Source organism: Octopus sinensis, linkage group LG2, assembly GCF_006345805.1.
Source record: "Octopus sinensis linkage group LG2, ASM634580v1, whole genome shotgun sequence".
Lineage (NCBI taxonomy): Eukaryota > Metazoa > Mollusca > Cephalopoda > Octopoda > Octopodidae > Octopus > Octopus sinensis.
Window position 1 is genome coordinate 186,158,309 of NC_042998.1, and position 15,699 is coordinate 186,174,007.

General features: G+C 35.4%; 1 protein-coding gene across 12 annotated transcripts in view; it reads left to right on the forward strand.

Moving 5' to 3' along the window:
- Positions 1-15,699, forward strand: part of LOC115222534 (inositol 1,4,5-trisphosphate receptor type 1) — a 324,840-nt gene that overhangs the window by 113,007 nt on the left and 196,134 nt on the right. For all 12 annotated transcript variants that reach the window (XM_036500553.1, XM_036500548.1, XM_036500552.1 and 9 more), the window contains exons 4-5: positions 8,478-8,564; positions 15,145-15,303. In XM_036500553.1, coding sequence (XP_036356446.1) covers positions 8,478-8,564; positions 15,145-15,303 — 246 coding nt within the window. The remainder of the gene's footprint in view (positions 1-8,477; positions 8,565-15,144; positions 15,304-15,699) is intronic.

Genomic DNA, 15,699 nt, shown 5'->3' on the forward strand with positions numbered 1-15,699 from the left:
GCCAGGTCCAGTTTTTAAAATTTAAACTCCAATTAAGCAAAATTTACAGAAAACTCACATTCTGGTGTGTGTGTCAAATGCTTTTCTTAGTCTGGTTTACACCACACGCAAACGCACACACACACAGTGTGCGACGAATAAAATGAAAGTAAATGTAATATTTGTTTCTGTCTATCACGCTGATAGATACATGAGTAAAATGTATGGGAAGCTAACAGATAACAGTGAGTGAAAATGTTCTTGGAAGAGAGTAAATTAGCGACAGAGTGATTTGAGGAAGACTAAACTGAAAGTATGAAACAGTGTTTATGTATAAACAGACGACACTTATATAACCCTTTCGTTACCAAACCGCCCGAATTTACCTATTCATATTTAAATGAGAATATCAGAGTAAATCTCTTTAGTACATTCGTGAAAACACGTATTATACTCCGTAAACACTTCAAATACAGTTTTGTACAAAAATCGAAGTGTAATTTTAATTCCGTGAATTATGGGACATTTTTTTCCGAAATTTGTTCCTATTGTGTTTTCAAAATTTGTAATTCTGACAAAAAATGGATACGAATTTCATTATATCAAGCAGCGAGTCAGAATTCGAAGGATTTTCTACTGAAGACCTTCATAAATCTAACTCTATGACTGAAAAAAAAAAAGCATCTTTATATAAGAGTGAAGTTGTGTGTCTGTCCCCTTCGATTTAGATTCGTAACTACTCCCACATTTTGCCGTGCAGTTTAACCAAAAGCGGGTATCTTATAGTCGTGATTCATATCGAGCCCTTCTGGGTATTAGCGGGCGTCTACGATGAGTCTACGATTTAAAAAAAATTTACCATCATATTTTTCCATTTTAATGCATTTTTTTCGCTTTTATATAAGGGAAGTAACTCTCTAAAAATATCTACGATGTGTCAACGATTTAAAAAAAAATTTACCTTAATTTTTTTTCAATTTTTAATGCATTTTTTTGCTATTTTTTGGCTATAACTCTCTAAAAATGCTTATATAGTTATTTCCCTTACAACCCGAGCAACGCCGGGCGATACTGCTAGTAAGAGATATTTGTCCATGATGCCATTCAGTGGAACCAAACGTAGGACCACAGGAATTATAATTCTAGACTTGCTGCTGAATTAATCTTGCTGAATAAATGATAGTTTTTCCATAAATTATTTGTATGTTTCAAATGCTGATAGTTACTCAGCTTCAAACTTAAATGATGTCGTCTGCATATCATTGTATGAATAAAGATTGTGATGAAATAAGAAATAGAAACAATTGTACCAATAGACGAACCAACCTCATTGTCAGCATTGTTTTTATATCTGCTTTTCTATGCTGGTGTGGATTAGAGGCAGCATGTTCCTACCAGGTGCCCTTTCTGGTGCCAACCTTTTTAGTTACTTCTTATGACATGAAGTAATATGTTTTGCTAGTCTAGAAAACAAACCAAAAAGGCAGCAGGCTTTCATGGAAGATATACCTAAGAAAAGTAGTCAGAGATATTTCATCTTTATGAATTAAAAAGAAATCAATCAAGTTGATATTTGTCTCCATATAAATACTTCTTGTTTCATTTGATCTCATTTTGAACAGGCTCCTACTGGTTTTGTACATTTTTGGTTTAAGAATTGTGCAAATGTTTCCAGTTTTGGTTGCATAGCAAGATGACAGATGTCATGTTTTGTCAGCAGTGAAGAAATGGACAGAGTTTATTGTATGAGACATTGAGCATTAAACTGTCTTCATATATTGCATTAGCTCTGTGTATCTTACTGTATTGATTCTTAGTCAACTGTTGCTCTATTGCAGTAATACACTCTGAGACTGATGCACTTGTCATTCTGTATCATTCTCTCTATCTTTATCACGTATAGTTCTGATTAAAATCCATTCACCAAGTTTGTATGGCCAATACAAGTGCCTCCTTGTTGAAGGAAAATCTGCAAGAATATTGCTAACTATGTACTTCTGATGCTCTTTCAGACAATCCACTCAAATAAAAATCAATTTTAAAGAAACAAATAAATGACATAAATCAACATAAATAATGCAAAATATTTATTTAGGCATAGATATCATGTAACATTTTAATGTTCAATCCGTGACATCATTTATCATATTATACTGTACAGAATTAATTGTATATATTTTCAAATAATTGTATAGGGATCTGTTTTAGGGATATGAAAGTACGACTTTTATGTTTTTACTTATTGTGTGATCTGTACAAAAACTCTCAGAATTATAATTCTTAGAATAACAGCTAGGAAAATTAGTTGAGCTTAAAATATCTGTCTATAATTAAAGGCAAGATAAAAATAGTATTTGATAAATAAAATAGATCATAGACAGTGTTGTACAGTCATTAAAATCTATTGGTGAATAGTATGGTTGTAAGCCTGCAAACACGTGTGTGTTTGTGTGAGGGAATTTTCATCTGTAGTTATATGTATGTGCAAAATCACATATGAGCATGTAATATCCTTATCTTTGTGTATGTGGGTTGAGGAGGCTACTTTCCTCTACAGCAATATATATGTGCAGTAACACTCTCTTTATCTATGTTTGTATATATATATGTGTTGGTATGCACATGTGCATGCAAAAAGATACTTGTGTAAACTGGGCCTAAATATTTGCATGTCTTGCAGTTAGTATGAAATATTTTCTATATGTTCATATAGATCAGCACATGAAGTTGATAGAAATTGTATATGCAACAACAACCTTCATGAGCTAAGCAGCTTTCTGTAAGCCAAGATAAAGGTTCATTGTTGTGATTTTTATGTTGCATATGTTGGGTTGATCCTTGCCCAGGATGCATGGTACAGCTAGTTTCCATATGGAGATAAGGTTGATTATCTTGTATATATAATACTTGACCTTTTAAGATAGCTTCACTATTATTACTTTTATGAATATGAGCAACTGTATCCAATGAGGTTGCTTATCCTATTGTCATGTTACATCTTACAGTCTTTAAAAAAGTGGAAAACATACTATGATGTACTCCTTGGTATGCAATGCTGAAGAGAAGAATGGGATGGTCATGGCTGGAATGTCTTTGGTAATAGATATTCTTAGTCAGGGGCTAAATAACTACTACAAATATAACCATTTTCATTTGACACTGATAGCTTGCTTATGTGAGTCAAGCCCCAAATCTACTTTGCTAAATTCACTCAGGAGAAAATATCTACAAATGTCAGCATACTGAAAGAATCAGGACCCAAATGTCATCTGAGGAATCATATCATGAGCAGAAATTAACCTACTGTTGAACCTTGCACTGTACTGATGAACAATTATTAGAAAATTTAAAATAAGCATAGCTCAAAGTAAGCAACATCAAGGAGTAAAATATAAACTCAGTCAATTGACAACATAATCCGGTGGACATTGCTAAACTGTCTTTCCACACAGCACAGTGGTGCAACAAGAGATTAGCTGTTGTGCTGTAAATACAAGCATAGCACACATACATCGGGTGACAGGTGAAAACTAACTCTGCTTAAGGACCTAAATGCAGTTCCATGTTCTTCATTGAAGTAGTTGTAGTAGGAAGATAAAAGTGTTCAGTGGCTGATTACTCTTCTTTCATTGATAATTCTCTTTCTTCCCCACAGAAAAAATATTGGTTGTTTTAAATCAGAATTTCACAAACTGGGGAGGGTGTACCTCAGGGTTACTCAAGAGAAATTGTGGCATGTGGTTTGTTAAAAAAAAAAAGAAGTAGACTTTTGAAGTAAATACAATTTGCACGACTAGAAATATGTAGAAGGTCATTTACTGTTACCATCCACTTATTGTGTGAGCAAGGCTTTTCATCAATGGATGCTAAATGACGATGATGCTAATTATGTTTATAATCAAAATCCAGTTTCATGCAAGGCTGTCAGTTGAGGATTACATGCAAGTCTGCTTTTCTGAAACTATACCTATTAGAAAAAGCCAAGCTATTCACCTGTGTAATTAAAAAGTGATAGAGTTCATGGATGGTTAATGAGTTGGATGTGATACTGAAGAAAGAACAAGAACTCCTAAAATATGCATATACACCCATTGTCAGTCATATTGTTTACATTAGATGCTTTTGGATATGAAATGTAAATCAATGCTGGCTGTAACTTCTATAGAAAATCTGTAGAGATAACATTTAAAAAGTGATTTAATAGCACTGCTATCACAGTAAGTCACATTATTGACTTACAAAGCATTTGATATACTTTATGGCATATTATAGTTGAATAATGATATATGGTGTCCTTACAATTAATTAAAATGAAAGTGATTCCTAATATAGACATAAAGCCATAAATTATGCGAGAGGGTGGACTGAAAAGTTTATTGGCTTACTATGAAGAAATGATGTTAGAGCTGTGACATCTCGCATTATTTCAACTGTTTTTATTACCAACTGCATTGTTTCTTTTCAGGTAAACAGATATCTCATGTTCAAAGGAGTTTTCAAAAGAAACTAGTAGCAATTTCTCTTGAAAATAGACAAAATGTCACATCATGGTTTTATTAAGTACCTACAGAAAAAGGCTTTAGCCCACAAGGACATTCATGCTGACATGGTTGCTACATTAGGGGATGATGCCCCAGCTTTATCAACAGTGCAAAAGTGAGCAGCTGAAGGGAGAGTCTTGAAGATGACCCAAAGTATGGATGCCCTGCAACTGCCACCACCAAGGAAAGCATGGATCATGTTCACCACATTGGATGGATGACAAATAATTGATTATAGATCAAATAACCAATGCTATCCCAGCATATCCCATGAGAGAGTTGAGAATTATCTGCTCAATAAACTTGGCATAATGAAGGTTTTTGCTCAGTGGATACCACATCTTTTGACACCTATTTCTTTACTACCCACAAGGGGCTAAACACAGAGAGGACAAACAAGGACAGACAAACGGATTAAGTCGATTACATCGACCCCAGTGCGTAACTGGTACTTATTTAATCGACCTTGAAAGGATGAAAGGCAAAGTCGACCTCGGTGGAATTTGAACTCAGAACATAGCTGCAGACGAAATACTGCAAAGCATTTCGCCTGGCATGCTAACGATTCTGCCAGCTTGCATCTTCTGACACCTGATCAAAAATGCATACCAGGCTGATCACATCATGGAAAAATCTGACATTATTTGAAGCTGACTCAGCTAGTTTCTTTGAACATTTCCTAACTTAAGCTGAGTTTCAGGTTGATCACTTTGAGTAAGAGACATAGACACAATCCAAGCAGTGTAGTATCTTAGACAGCCTGTGATCTTTTCAGCTGACCCTGCAACCTTTTCAGCTGATCCTTGTATCATGTTCGTTTCCAACAAAGGGTCCTCTCTGAAATATCTGGATTATTTTCTCTGCATGACAAACTCACTTTGTTTTTTAGTTCTTTTTAGAAAGCTTCATTGACCTCAGAAGAAAGCTTATTTTTCTTGGCCGAGTATGCCTGACGAGTTATGCCTCATGATTGAATGGTTACACCTCATGACTAAATTAAATGAAATGGCTTTCAACTATGAAAATTGTGATTCATTCAATATGCAAATATCTCTCTTTATTAAATATCAACCCATTTGTACTGATACAAAGAACTTGATATGAAATAATATGTATTAGGGGTTGCTGAGAAGTTCCTGGCTTTAAGAGTATTGTGAAAGGCCTGGTTTGGTTAGAGGCCCAACCTTCCAACTACTTTTACAGGGCTTGGAAAAAAAATGAAGGACCACTGCAATAGGTATGTGAATCTGAGAGGGGAATATGTTGAATAAAATCATAATTAACTGATCCTCCTGTATTTTCTTTTACCCAAGCCAAGAACTTTTCAGAGCCCCCTCATACTTCATTGTTTGTTAACACGGAAGATATTTTTTACATAGTAGTATTCCATATATGTTTCTTTTTGTTCTATTTTTTATAATTGCATCTAAGCTAAGTATTTAGTGCTCGAAGATCAATTCTGCTGGGTTTTACTTTTACCTTAATCCCACTAGAACTAGATCAAATCTGATAAGATACCAGTACTTATTTTTACCTCAACAGATGTACAAATAGCATCCTGGCTCTACTATCAATGCTAATTCAGTTCACTAGATACTTTTCACTACAAAAGATAAAGATAAAATAAATAAAAATAAGATAGAAATGAAATTGGCTAAATTTCCAATAAAAAGGAACTAATAATTCCCCTTTTTTTGGAAAGGATTCACCTAAAGCAAGAACCAATAAAATTAGAAGTCAGTTTTCAAACACTATGTGAAATTTATTCTTTACACACAGCTTTAAACAATAGTATTTTGTTATTGATGTTGTTCTGTTCCGGGTCAGCGCTGATTGAGCAGACCAATGATAAAAAACATTCCAGCCTTGACCATCCCACCTTTTTTTGTATATCTAGAACTACATTATTGAATGTGGCCTTTTTTTTTTTAAGACAGAACCGTGTAATTTGATGGAGATTTGGATGCAACATATAGCAGATTGAGTGACCATATAGAGTTTTCCCTTTCTCTTTTTACTCTCAGTAGTAGAAAGAGTAGTAGTTGTTGGAGGATAGTGATATCTGTGTTACAAGCTTTTATCAACAGGACTTGTTGCTGTTATACAATTTATCCTTACTGCTGCTACTGATGTTGTTGGTGTGTTTATTATTAATACCATATGTTAAGTCTGACAAGGAACAAAATACCAATATTTTTTTCTTATCAATTGAAAATAATATTAAATTACATTTTTGTATTTCTTCCTTCTTTTCTTCTTCAATTTTGTATATTTGTCCTTAACTTTTATTTATTTATTATTATTATTATTATTATTATTATTATTATTTTTTTTTTTTTTTTTTTTTTTTTTTTTTTTTTTTTTTTTTTTTGCTCTATTAGCTATTTCACAGAAATAGTTTCAGAAACATTAAACCAGAGTTTGTAGCTCTTGTTTGATGATTTTTTATAATAGAATTTTTTCTTTTTACAATTTGTGTTACTGGTGTTGCAAGATGTACTAGAAATCCTTATTGTTGTACTTTGAATGAAACAAAACTGGTGGGTGGGTGGGTATAGACTGACAGAAGATAAAGTGAAACAGATCATATTCGTTGGCCTGATGATTATGGTTTAAATATTTTTATTCACTCTCACACTTACCTTTGAGTACTTTATTCTTAATAGCTGAACACACATTGTATCTGGAGGTGTAGATATGGCAGGCTGGAGTTTTGTCACAGATTTAGTGTGCATCACCAGTCTCCAAGAAGTCTTCAATGAAAAAGTGTGGTGTAAGAGAGCCTATTTCAGGTTTCATGGCATTAAATTGCGAAGACATCTCCTGTTCTGTATAGTAGCTAGTATGTTGCAAGCCAGTACAACAATGATCTGCTATGCAATGCTCATATTACCAGCATGGGTTATATGAGATGCCATATGGCATTAGTAGTATTTACATGTCACTAGATGGCTTGAACAAGGGAAGACAATTTTTCACTGGTCGTACAATGCATTACAATTGATGAAATATGAACTATTTACTTTTTGATTGACTGTCAGATAACCTGGTAATTCTCAAAAGATTAATTAACAGGGATATTCTTCCTACAACCAAGGATCCAATATAATTTCTATCAAGTCATATCACTTGGTATCAGCAGCATCAGTAGATTATTTGATTGCGGAAATAATTAAACTCTGTAGTCCAGTGCTTTTCAAACTTTTTGCTGAAGCAGAACCCCAAGGAAACATTCCACTGGCTCGAGGAACCCCTGTGCAATAATTTAATAGTCCTATGCACACATATCTGCACAGGAGAATTAAAAATTACTGCCGATTTTAGCAGTTTTGTAACTTCTTGCGGAACCCCTGGACTGTACTGGCGGAACCCTAAGGTTCCACGGAACCCTGGTTGAAAACCACTGCTGTAGACAAAGGACTCAAGTCTAGTAGCAGCAACAGAAACATCATCATCGTTTAACGTCCGTTTTCCATGCTAGCATGGGTTGGATGGTTCGACCGGGGTCTGGGAAGCCAAGAGGCTGCACCAAGCCCAAGTTTGATCCAGCAGTGTTTCTACAGCTGGATGCCCTTCCTAACGCCAACCACTCCATGAGTGTAGTGGGTGTTTTTTACATGCCACAGGCACAGGCCAGAGGAGGCTGGCAAACGGCCACGATTGGTTGGTGGTTTTTACATGTCAGTGGCACAGATGCCACTCAGGCGGCGCTGGCATCAGCCACAATTGGATGGTGCTTTTTACGTGTCACTGGCACGGGTATCTTAACTACAATTTCCATTTGATTTTTATTTTGATGTTGGTGTTGCAATAGAAATGCTAACAATATGAAGAATTTTGCTATGCTTCAATCAACAAAATGATCAGCTTAAATTATTGGAGATTAATTGATATATTTGTGTGCTTAGTTACTAAGTTGTATATATTTCATAATGACACTATTTTCATTTATTACAGCATGCTGCTGAGTTTGAGAAGAAACAGAATGAAGCAGAAAACAAAAAATTATGGGGTGAAGTGATACAGTATGGTAATGTGATTCAGGTAGGATTTTCATTCAGTTTTTCCTTTTTTATTCTCCTTTGAAAATTAAACAACATAAATGTCATGACAACTTGATATGACTAATTGCATCATAGATTCAAGATGCTTTACAATTGTCTCAAGCCTAAGGTGTCTCTCCTTTACCTTCAGTTGTCTTTAGTGAAGATCACTTGGTTGTATATGCTTGGCCAAGTATTCAGTCTTTTGATATGCTACTTCCTAATCTGCACCATTTCCAGATGGAACTATGGATTGTTAGAAGAAAGCAGAACTATTTGAGCATTAGACACAATGTCTTTCAGTGTTCTGGCTCAGCTATGTTCTGAGTTTGAGTCCTGCTGAGGTCAGTTTTGCCTCTCAATCTTCTAGAGTCAGTAAAATAAAGTATGAATAAAAGTATCAGCTTCCATATCTTCATGGTTTAGTTGGGTCAAGAGGATGTTTGCTTGACACTACACAGTCATCTAAAACAGGGGTGAAAGCATAGTGCATGCTGCTACTAAGTCGTACTTGACTGTAAGTGACAGCTGAGTTATTTTCAAAATAATACTATCAGTGAAGAAATGGAAACAAATTTAATTGATGCTGTCATCATCATCGTTTTAGTGTCCACTTTCTATGTTTGCATGGGTCAGATGCAACTTGAGGTAGATTTTCCACAGTCGGATACTCTTCCTGTTGCCAACCTTCACTTGTTTCCAAGCAAAATAATATTTTCATATGGCCAGACATGTATTTCACAGAAAAAGGATTTACATCCACTATGTGATATTGAGACATGGGTGCACACACACACACACACACACACTCGCCCCAAATCCACTCATATGCTTTGGTTGGCTCAGGCCTATAGTAGAAGTCATTTATCCAAGGTGCTGTATAGTGGGACTGAACTTGAGACTACATAGTTTGGAAGCAACCTTCTTAACCATACAGCTTTGCCAGCACCTAGTTTAATTTATAACAGCCTTACTTATGCAAGCAGAGGAAAAAAATGGATATAAAAAGAGCAAATGAAAAATGAAATATTTATATTTTATTATATATATATGTATGCATGTGTGTATGTTTGTATGTATGCATGTATTCTGCATACCCATGTTTGTGTGTTTCTGTGTGTGTGTGTGTATGTGTATTTGTGTGTGTGCCTCTGTTTCCTTGTGTGTGCATGTTTGAGTGTGTCTATGTGTATGGGTTTGTGTGACTATGTATGTGTGTTTGTTATATATGGATGTATGTCTCCATATGTGTCCTTGGGTGTGTGAAGTGTGTGTGCGTATATGGTCATGTGTTTCAGTCTTCATTTGTGTGTATGTGTTTATTACTTATATAACTATCTATGTTTACTTAGATATCCATTTACTTACATGCACACACACACACATATATATACATATATCATCATCATCATCATCATTATCATCGCTTAACGTCCGCTTCCCATGCTAGCATGGGTTGGACAGTTCAACTGGGGTCTGTGAAGCCAGAAGGCTGCACCAGGCCAATCAGATCTGGCAGTGTTTCTACAGCTGGATGCCCTTCCTAATGCCAACCACTCTGTGGGTGTAGTGGGTGCTTTTTACGTGCCACCGGCACAGGTGCCAGACTTCCCTGTGTATATATAAACTGTGGGTATTGGGGTGTGACTACCTTCTATGTATATTTCCTATTTAGTACTGGGGATGTTTCATTTATGAGGACATACTCCTGTATTTGTCTGAATGCTGGGTCCTTTGGGTCCTTGGATAAAATGCAGATGTCACGTTGACCCAGTGTGTCTACGTGTTGGTCTTTGGCATGTTGGTAGAGTATGCAGAAATTTTTTTTGTCATCATATTGTCTCAAATGTTTGTTTAGTCTCTCCACAATGATTCTAGATGTCTCACCTATGTATATCATGTTCTTGCCTTCACAAGCCTCTGGTGAATGTGTTAAATAATAAGGCACTAAAAGAGAATGACTCTCCTCAGACAATAAAAAATTCATTTTGTTTATTATACTGCAGAATTTCTATGCCTTTGGCTGCCCAGAGGAACATGCCTACCAGTGACTGTTTCCAATGTATACAATCTTTTGTCAGTTACTCATACTGGACTGAAAATTATTAAAGTGTCAAATAAAACACCATGCAGTAAATGCACCCTGTATTTTGAGTTCAAATTCTGCTATAGTCAACTTTTTTCATTTTTTCCAGAGTTGATAAATAAAATACCAGATCAGGGCAAGTAGATGATAGAATTTTTAGTGTTGGACAAGATGCCTTGTGGTGTTTATTTCTTTGTGTTCTGAGTTCAAATTCTGCCTAAGGATTCAAGCCACCTAATCTTGGGAACCACGTTTAATTATAAAAGCTGAAATGAGTGGCAGAAGATTGTTGAATTTATTGTAGTCGAGTGATGGTGATTTCTACATAACAGTCACAATATGGTTGTAGTTTGCATGATGTGTTCATCATCATCATCATCATCATCATCGTTTAACGTCCGCTTTCCATGCTAGCATGGGTTGGACGGTTCAACTGGGGTCTGGGAAGCCCGAAGGCTGCACCAGGCCAGTCAGATCTGGCAGTGTTTTTACAGCTGGATGCCCTTCCTAACGCCAACCACTCCGTGAGTGTAGTGGGTACTTTTTATGTGCCACCGACACAGGTGCCAGACGAGGCTAGAATTAGTAATTGTATCTATATCAAAGCATAATTCTTCAGAACCACATATAACAGATCCACACTTCTTGCTTTCCTTTGTTGATGTCTAGTGGATATTGCTGGAAGGCAGAGGGAACAATAGCAATAGATTGAAATTTCTGGAAGAAGAAGAGATAAAATATTTGGTTGCAGAAGATATTTTGGAAAGCTGAGATATCATCTCGTAGTTAGCCAAGTGAAAGCTAGTGAAAATCTATAATATGTTTGCCAGTTGTATCAGTTTCTGTTCATGTAATTTATTAAGCCCTTTAGTGCTTCAAGCAAAGTTCACTCTGCTGCAAGCATTTCTTTTCAGTCCAAATTTTTCTCCCTTGATTAATTTATCAAAACAGTGTGGTAATGTAGCAACCACAGGATCTTCCAGTCTGCATAGGATAAGTCTGGGCAAGCTCCTGCTATTTAATAATATTATAATAAAGTCAATGTGGACTGAGGCTTTCTTTTGGAAAAGATGGATCATTTACATTCTGGGCTACAATTTCCTTCAGGAATCTGCAAACTGGAACACAGAAGAGATCTCTGATGGACTTGTAATTTTAAGTGAACAAATGCAATTTCTACTGAAGTAAGTATGGTAGAAAACATTAAGGTATCCTGACTATTGGCTATTTGGTAGAGAAGAACTGATGGTGTGGAAATGCAGTCTAGTGGTAGTATTAGGGACACTGGAACCCTTCATTCACTGTTGCTTTCTCCTTGGCAGCCAAATACTTGGAAAGTCTATAATGTAATAGGTGATATTGATTTTGGTTTATATGACAATAATGTGACAATACATACAGTTGTTAGAATGTACACGTGTGTGTGTGTGTGTGTGTGCATGCGTGAAACAGACTACAAAAGCAAAATAGAGACATTGAAATGTTTCTTTAGCATTTCATATTCATGAGTTCTTATGATTGAATAGTGATGAATAATCTGAAAGTTTATGATGGAATACATGATGAAAATTATGGCATGTGTGGCATGTGCTATGTGAGCCAACATGTACACATTTATTCAACACTTTATGACAACATTCAAAATGAACAGACTATAAATTTGCTTCTGTTAATTATTCATTAATTATTTTGCATGTTTATTCCATTTTGTATTTTAATAAAATGTAAGCTGTGATTAAAAGTTAACAGAGTCGTAACTGAAAATTTTTTATTTAATCATTCTTTCCTTGGTTTATTTTTATGTGTTACGTAAATTATGTCTGAATGGAAAGTACAAAGCTGTGTTACTGTCATCAAACTAATCAACATGGTAAAATGATATATAACTGAATTATTGTATTTATTTATGCACCCTTTTCAAGCTTAGCCAGGCTCATGGGCCTGGTTTCCCGGTTTCTATGGCATATGTGTTCCCCCCAGCTAGACGGGATGCCAGTCCATCGCAGCCTTACTCAAGAAACAGGAAGAAAGAGTGAGAGAAAGTTGGGGCAAAAGAGTACAACAGGGTTCGCCACCACTCCCTGCCGGAGCCTCATGGAACTTTAGGTGTTTTCGCTCAATAAACACACACAACACCCGGTCTGGGAATCGAAACCGTGATCCTCCGACCGCGAGTCCACTGCCCTAACCACTGAGCCATTGCGCCTCCGCAGATAACTGAATACAATTTTTAAATTTCCTTTCTAGAGGATGTTTTTCCCCAATTCAGATATACAAAAGATTTCAAAATATATAATGCTTCTGTTACATTAGGATGATTTCATCCCAGGCAAAACCTGAAACTACATCTGAGGATGAGGTTCCATGTTAGAAGTGCAAGGTTTTGGAAGAGTATACATTTACCCCTGAGCCACCACTACTCACAAATCTGCTCTGGCCCAGGGTGGTAGTGCCTATCAAGAGCCTTATTTATGGGTCAGGTTGCAGAAGATACCTGTATCACTAAAGCATACTGGAGTCAGATACGGGTTAGTCTCTAGACATGTCAAATAAGTGTAGTGGCATGGAACATGCCCTGATGGCTTATGAATTATTCCCCTTGACTAAGGATTAAATAAGCCCTGTATTTCAAAGGTAAAGTTGGAAAAGCAGGAGACTAGCAAAGTAAGCTGTAAATAAACCAACAGAAGACAATGGGAACCACTGTTGTATCTTTTGCAAGAAAAATAATGAATTATCAGATTCTAGCATGGAGATCTGTTATTGCTGTTATCTGTTTAAATGATGCATAAAGAAGAAAGAAGCTTGGAAGATTTATAAATTTTGTTAAAGTGAAAACAAAAATAGTTAACTTATTCAAGGTAACTTCTATTTATAGATGTATGTGCATATATTTACTTTATTTACTTATAATAGAGCATATATGCTCTGCAAGATTCACTATAATTAGCCTTAGCGAGGTATTTTACACCAAAAAGGCGGTGAGCTGGCAGAAACATTAGCACGCCAGGCGAAATGCATAGCCATATTTCGTCTGCTGTTACGTTCTGAGTTCAAATTCCGCCGAGGTCGACTTTGCCTTTCATCCTTTCGGGGTAGATAAATTAAGTACCATTTACGCACTGATGTCGATATGGTCGACTTAATCCGTCTGTCTGTTCTTGTTAGTCTCCTCTCTGTTTAGCCCCTTGTGGGTAGTAAAGAAATAGGTATTTCATCTGCCTTAATGTTCTGAGTTCAAATTCCACTGAGGCCAACTTTGCCTTTCATCCTTTCGGGGTTGATAAATTAAGTACCAGTTACACACTGGGGTCGATGTAATCGACTTAATCCGTTTGTCTGTTCTTGTTTGTCCTCTCTGTGTTTAGCCCCTTGTAGGTAGTAAAGAAATGGGTATTTTACACCAAAAATTGGGGCAGTGGCACAAGTCTGTAGAATGAAAGAATAGTCCTCTGATAGATGCATTGTTAAAAGGTTTCTTCTTGATATTGTTCATGAGTTGTCTGTGTTTTGGTATTGACTGAAATCGCTTGTCATGCCTCTACTGCAGGATGAGCGTCAGATGTTATGCATATCTTACTGGATATATTTTAGGCTGTAGTGGATGATACATGTATGAAAGATTGTTAGGGAGAGTGAAGGGTGTTATTATTTCCCCCAAAATTGGGGTAGGTATGTTATTTATGTAAAGCCTAATGCATGATCAAGCAAGAGAGACGTAGCTGAAGTCTGAACACACCAAAGTTGATAGAATGAAGGTCAATCACACACTGCTCATTGTCAAACACTGTTAAGGTCTGATATAACAGGAAACTTTTTTTTTATATCTTCAACCTTTGATGGTTACTGCATAACCATGCACATCAAGGGGTTCTACATCAGCTAACTATTAAACATTTTCCCTCTTATTGCTTTGTTTGGGTTGATGTAAGCTTCATATTATCTGGATAAACAATGTCTATTATAAACATTGTATTTTCTTTTGCTTTTTACTGAATCTGATCTTTTATATCTATATCTTAATCTTCTCTCATCTTAACTCATTGTTGAACTATATGAAAACTGAGTCTCAGGCTTATATTGAATTTCTTTTATTTCCCACTATTTTAAGAGCATTCTCTCTTAAATTTATTCTACATTTTATATTACCCTTTTCCATAAATATCATCCAATAACTCATGAGTTCCTTTAATTCAAGTGCAAAATTAAAATGTATGATATTAAGTTTACATATTACACACTCTGTTTCATTCAATTACAAGGATTAAAATTTGCTTTGTATTCCAGTATTTAGATTGAGGTGAAACATTAATTTAATATGTCAAAAATCAATCTGGATTTCAAAACTGATTCTTGTTTGTTCTTAAAATTATGTGTCATTTCTATATTTTAAAAGAAGTTGATTTTTAATTTTAGCATATTGAAGTTGTATTCTATATTCGTATCTAACATTTGAGATATTCAAATTTTGAATTTTTTTTTTTTTTTCTTTTAGCTTCTACATTTGAAGAGCAATAAATATCTTACTGTGAATAAACGGTTGCCTGCTTTGCTGGAGAAAAACGCCATGCGTGTGACTTTAGACAGTGCAGGAAATGAAGGATCTTGGTTCTACATTGTTGCTTACTATAAACTACGAACACCTGGTGACAGTGTAAGTCAAAGAGAATTTTAAACATTTAAAATATTTTCGGGAGCATTTTATAATTGCAAATAATATAGAAAGTTGCTTTGCAAGTCATAAATAATTCTTATTTTCAAAAACCTACCTTTTCATTCTCTCACGCTTGCTTTGATTGCACAGGTCTAAATATTCATACCTTTGCAAAATGACTAGAGTAGTGTTTTTATAGCTTCTCTGCATGTTGCTAGCAAAGCATTTTACTATAAAATGGTTTATTTTTTTATTCTTACTATATTGTTTTGAAACAAAGGTGTTTTTATTTATAAAATATATAAACTATATGTCTACAAGTATATATATCTGTGTGTGTGTATACACGTATATATATGTATGTATACATATATATAAACAAGTAAAAAGAGAGAG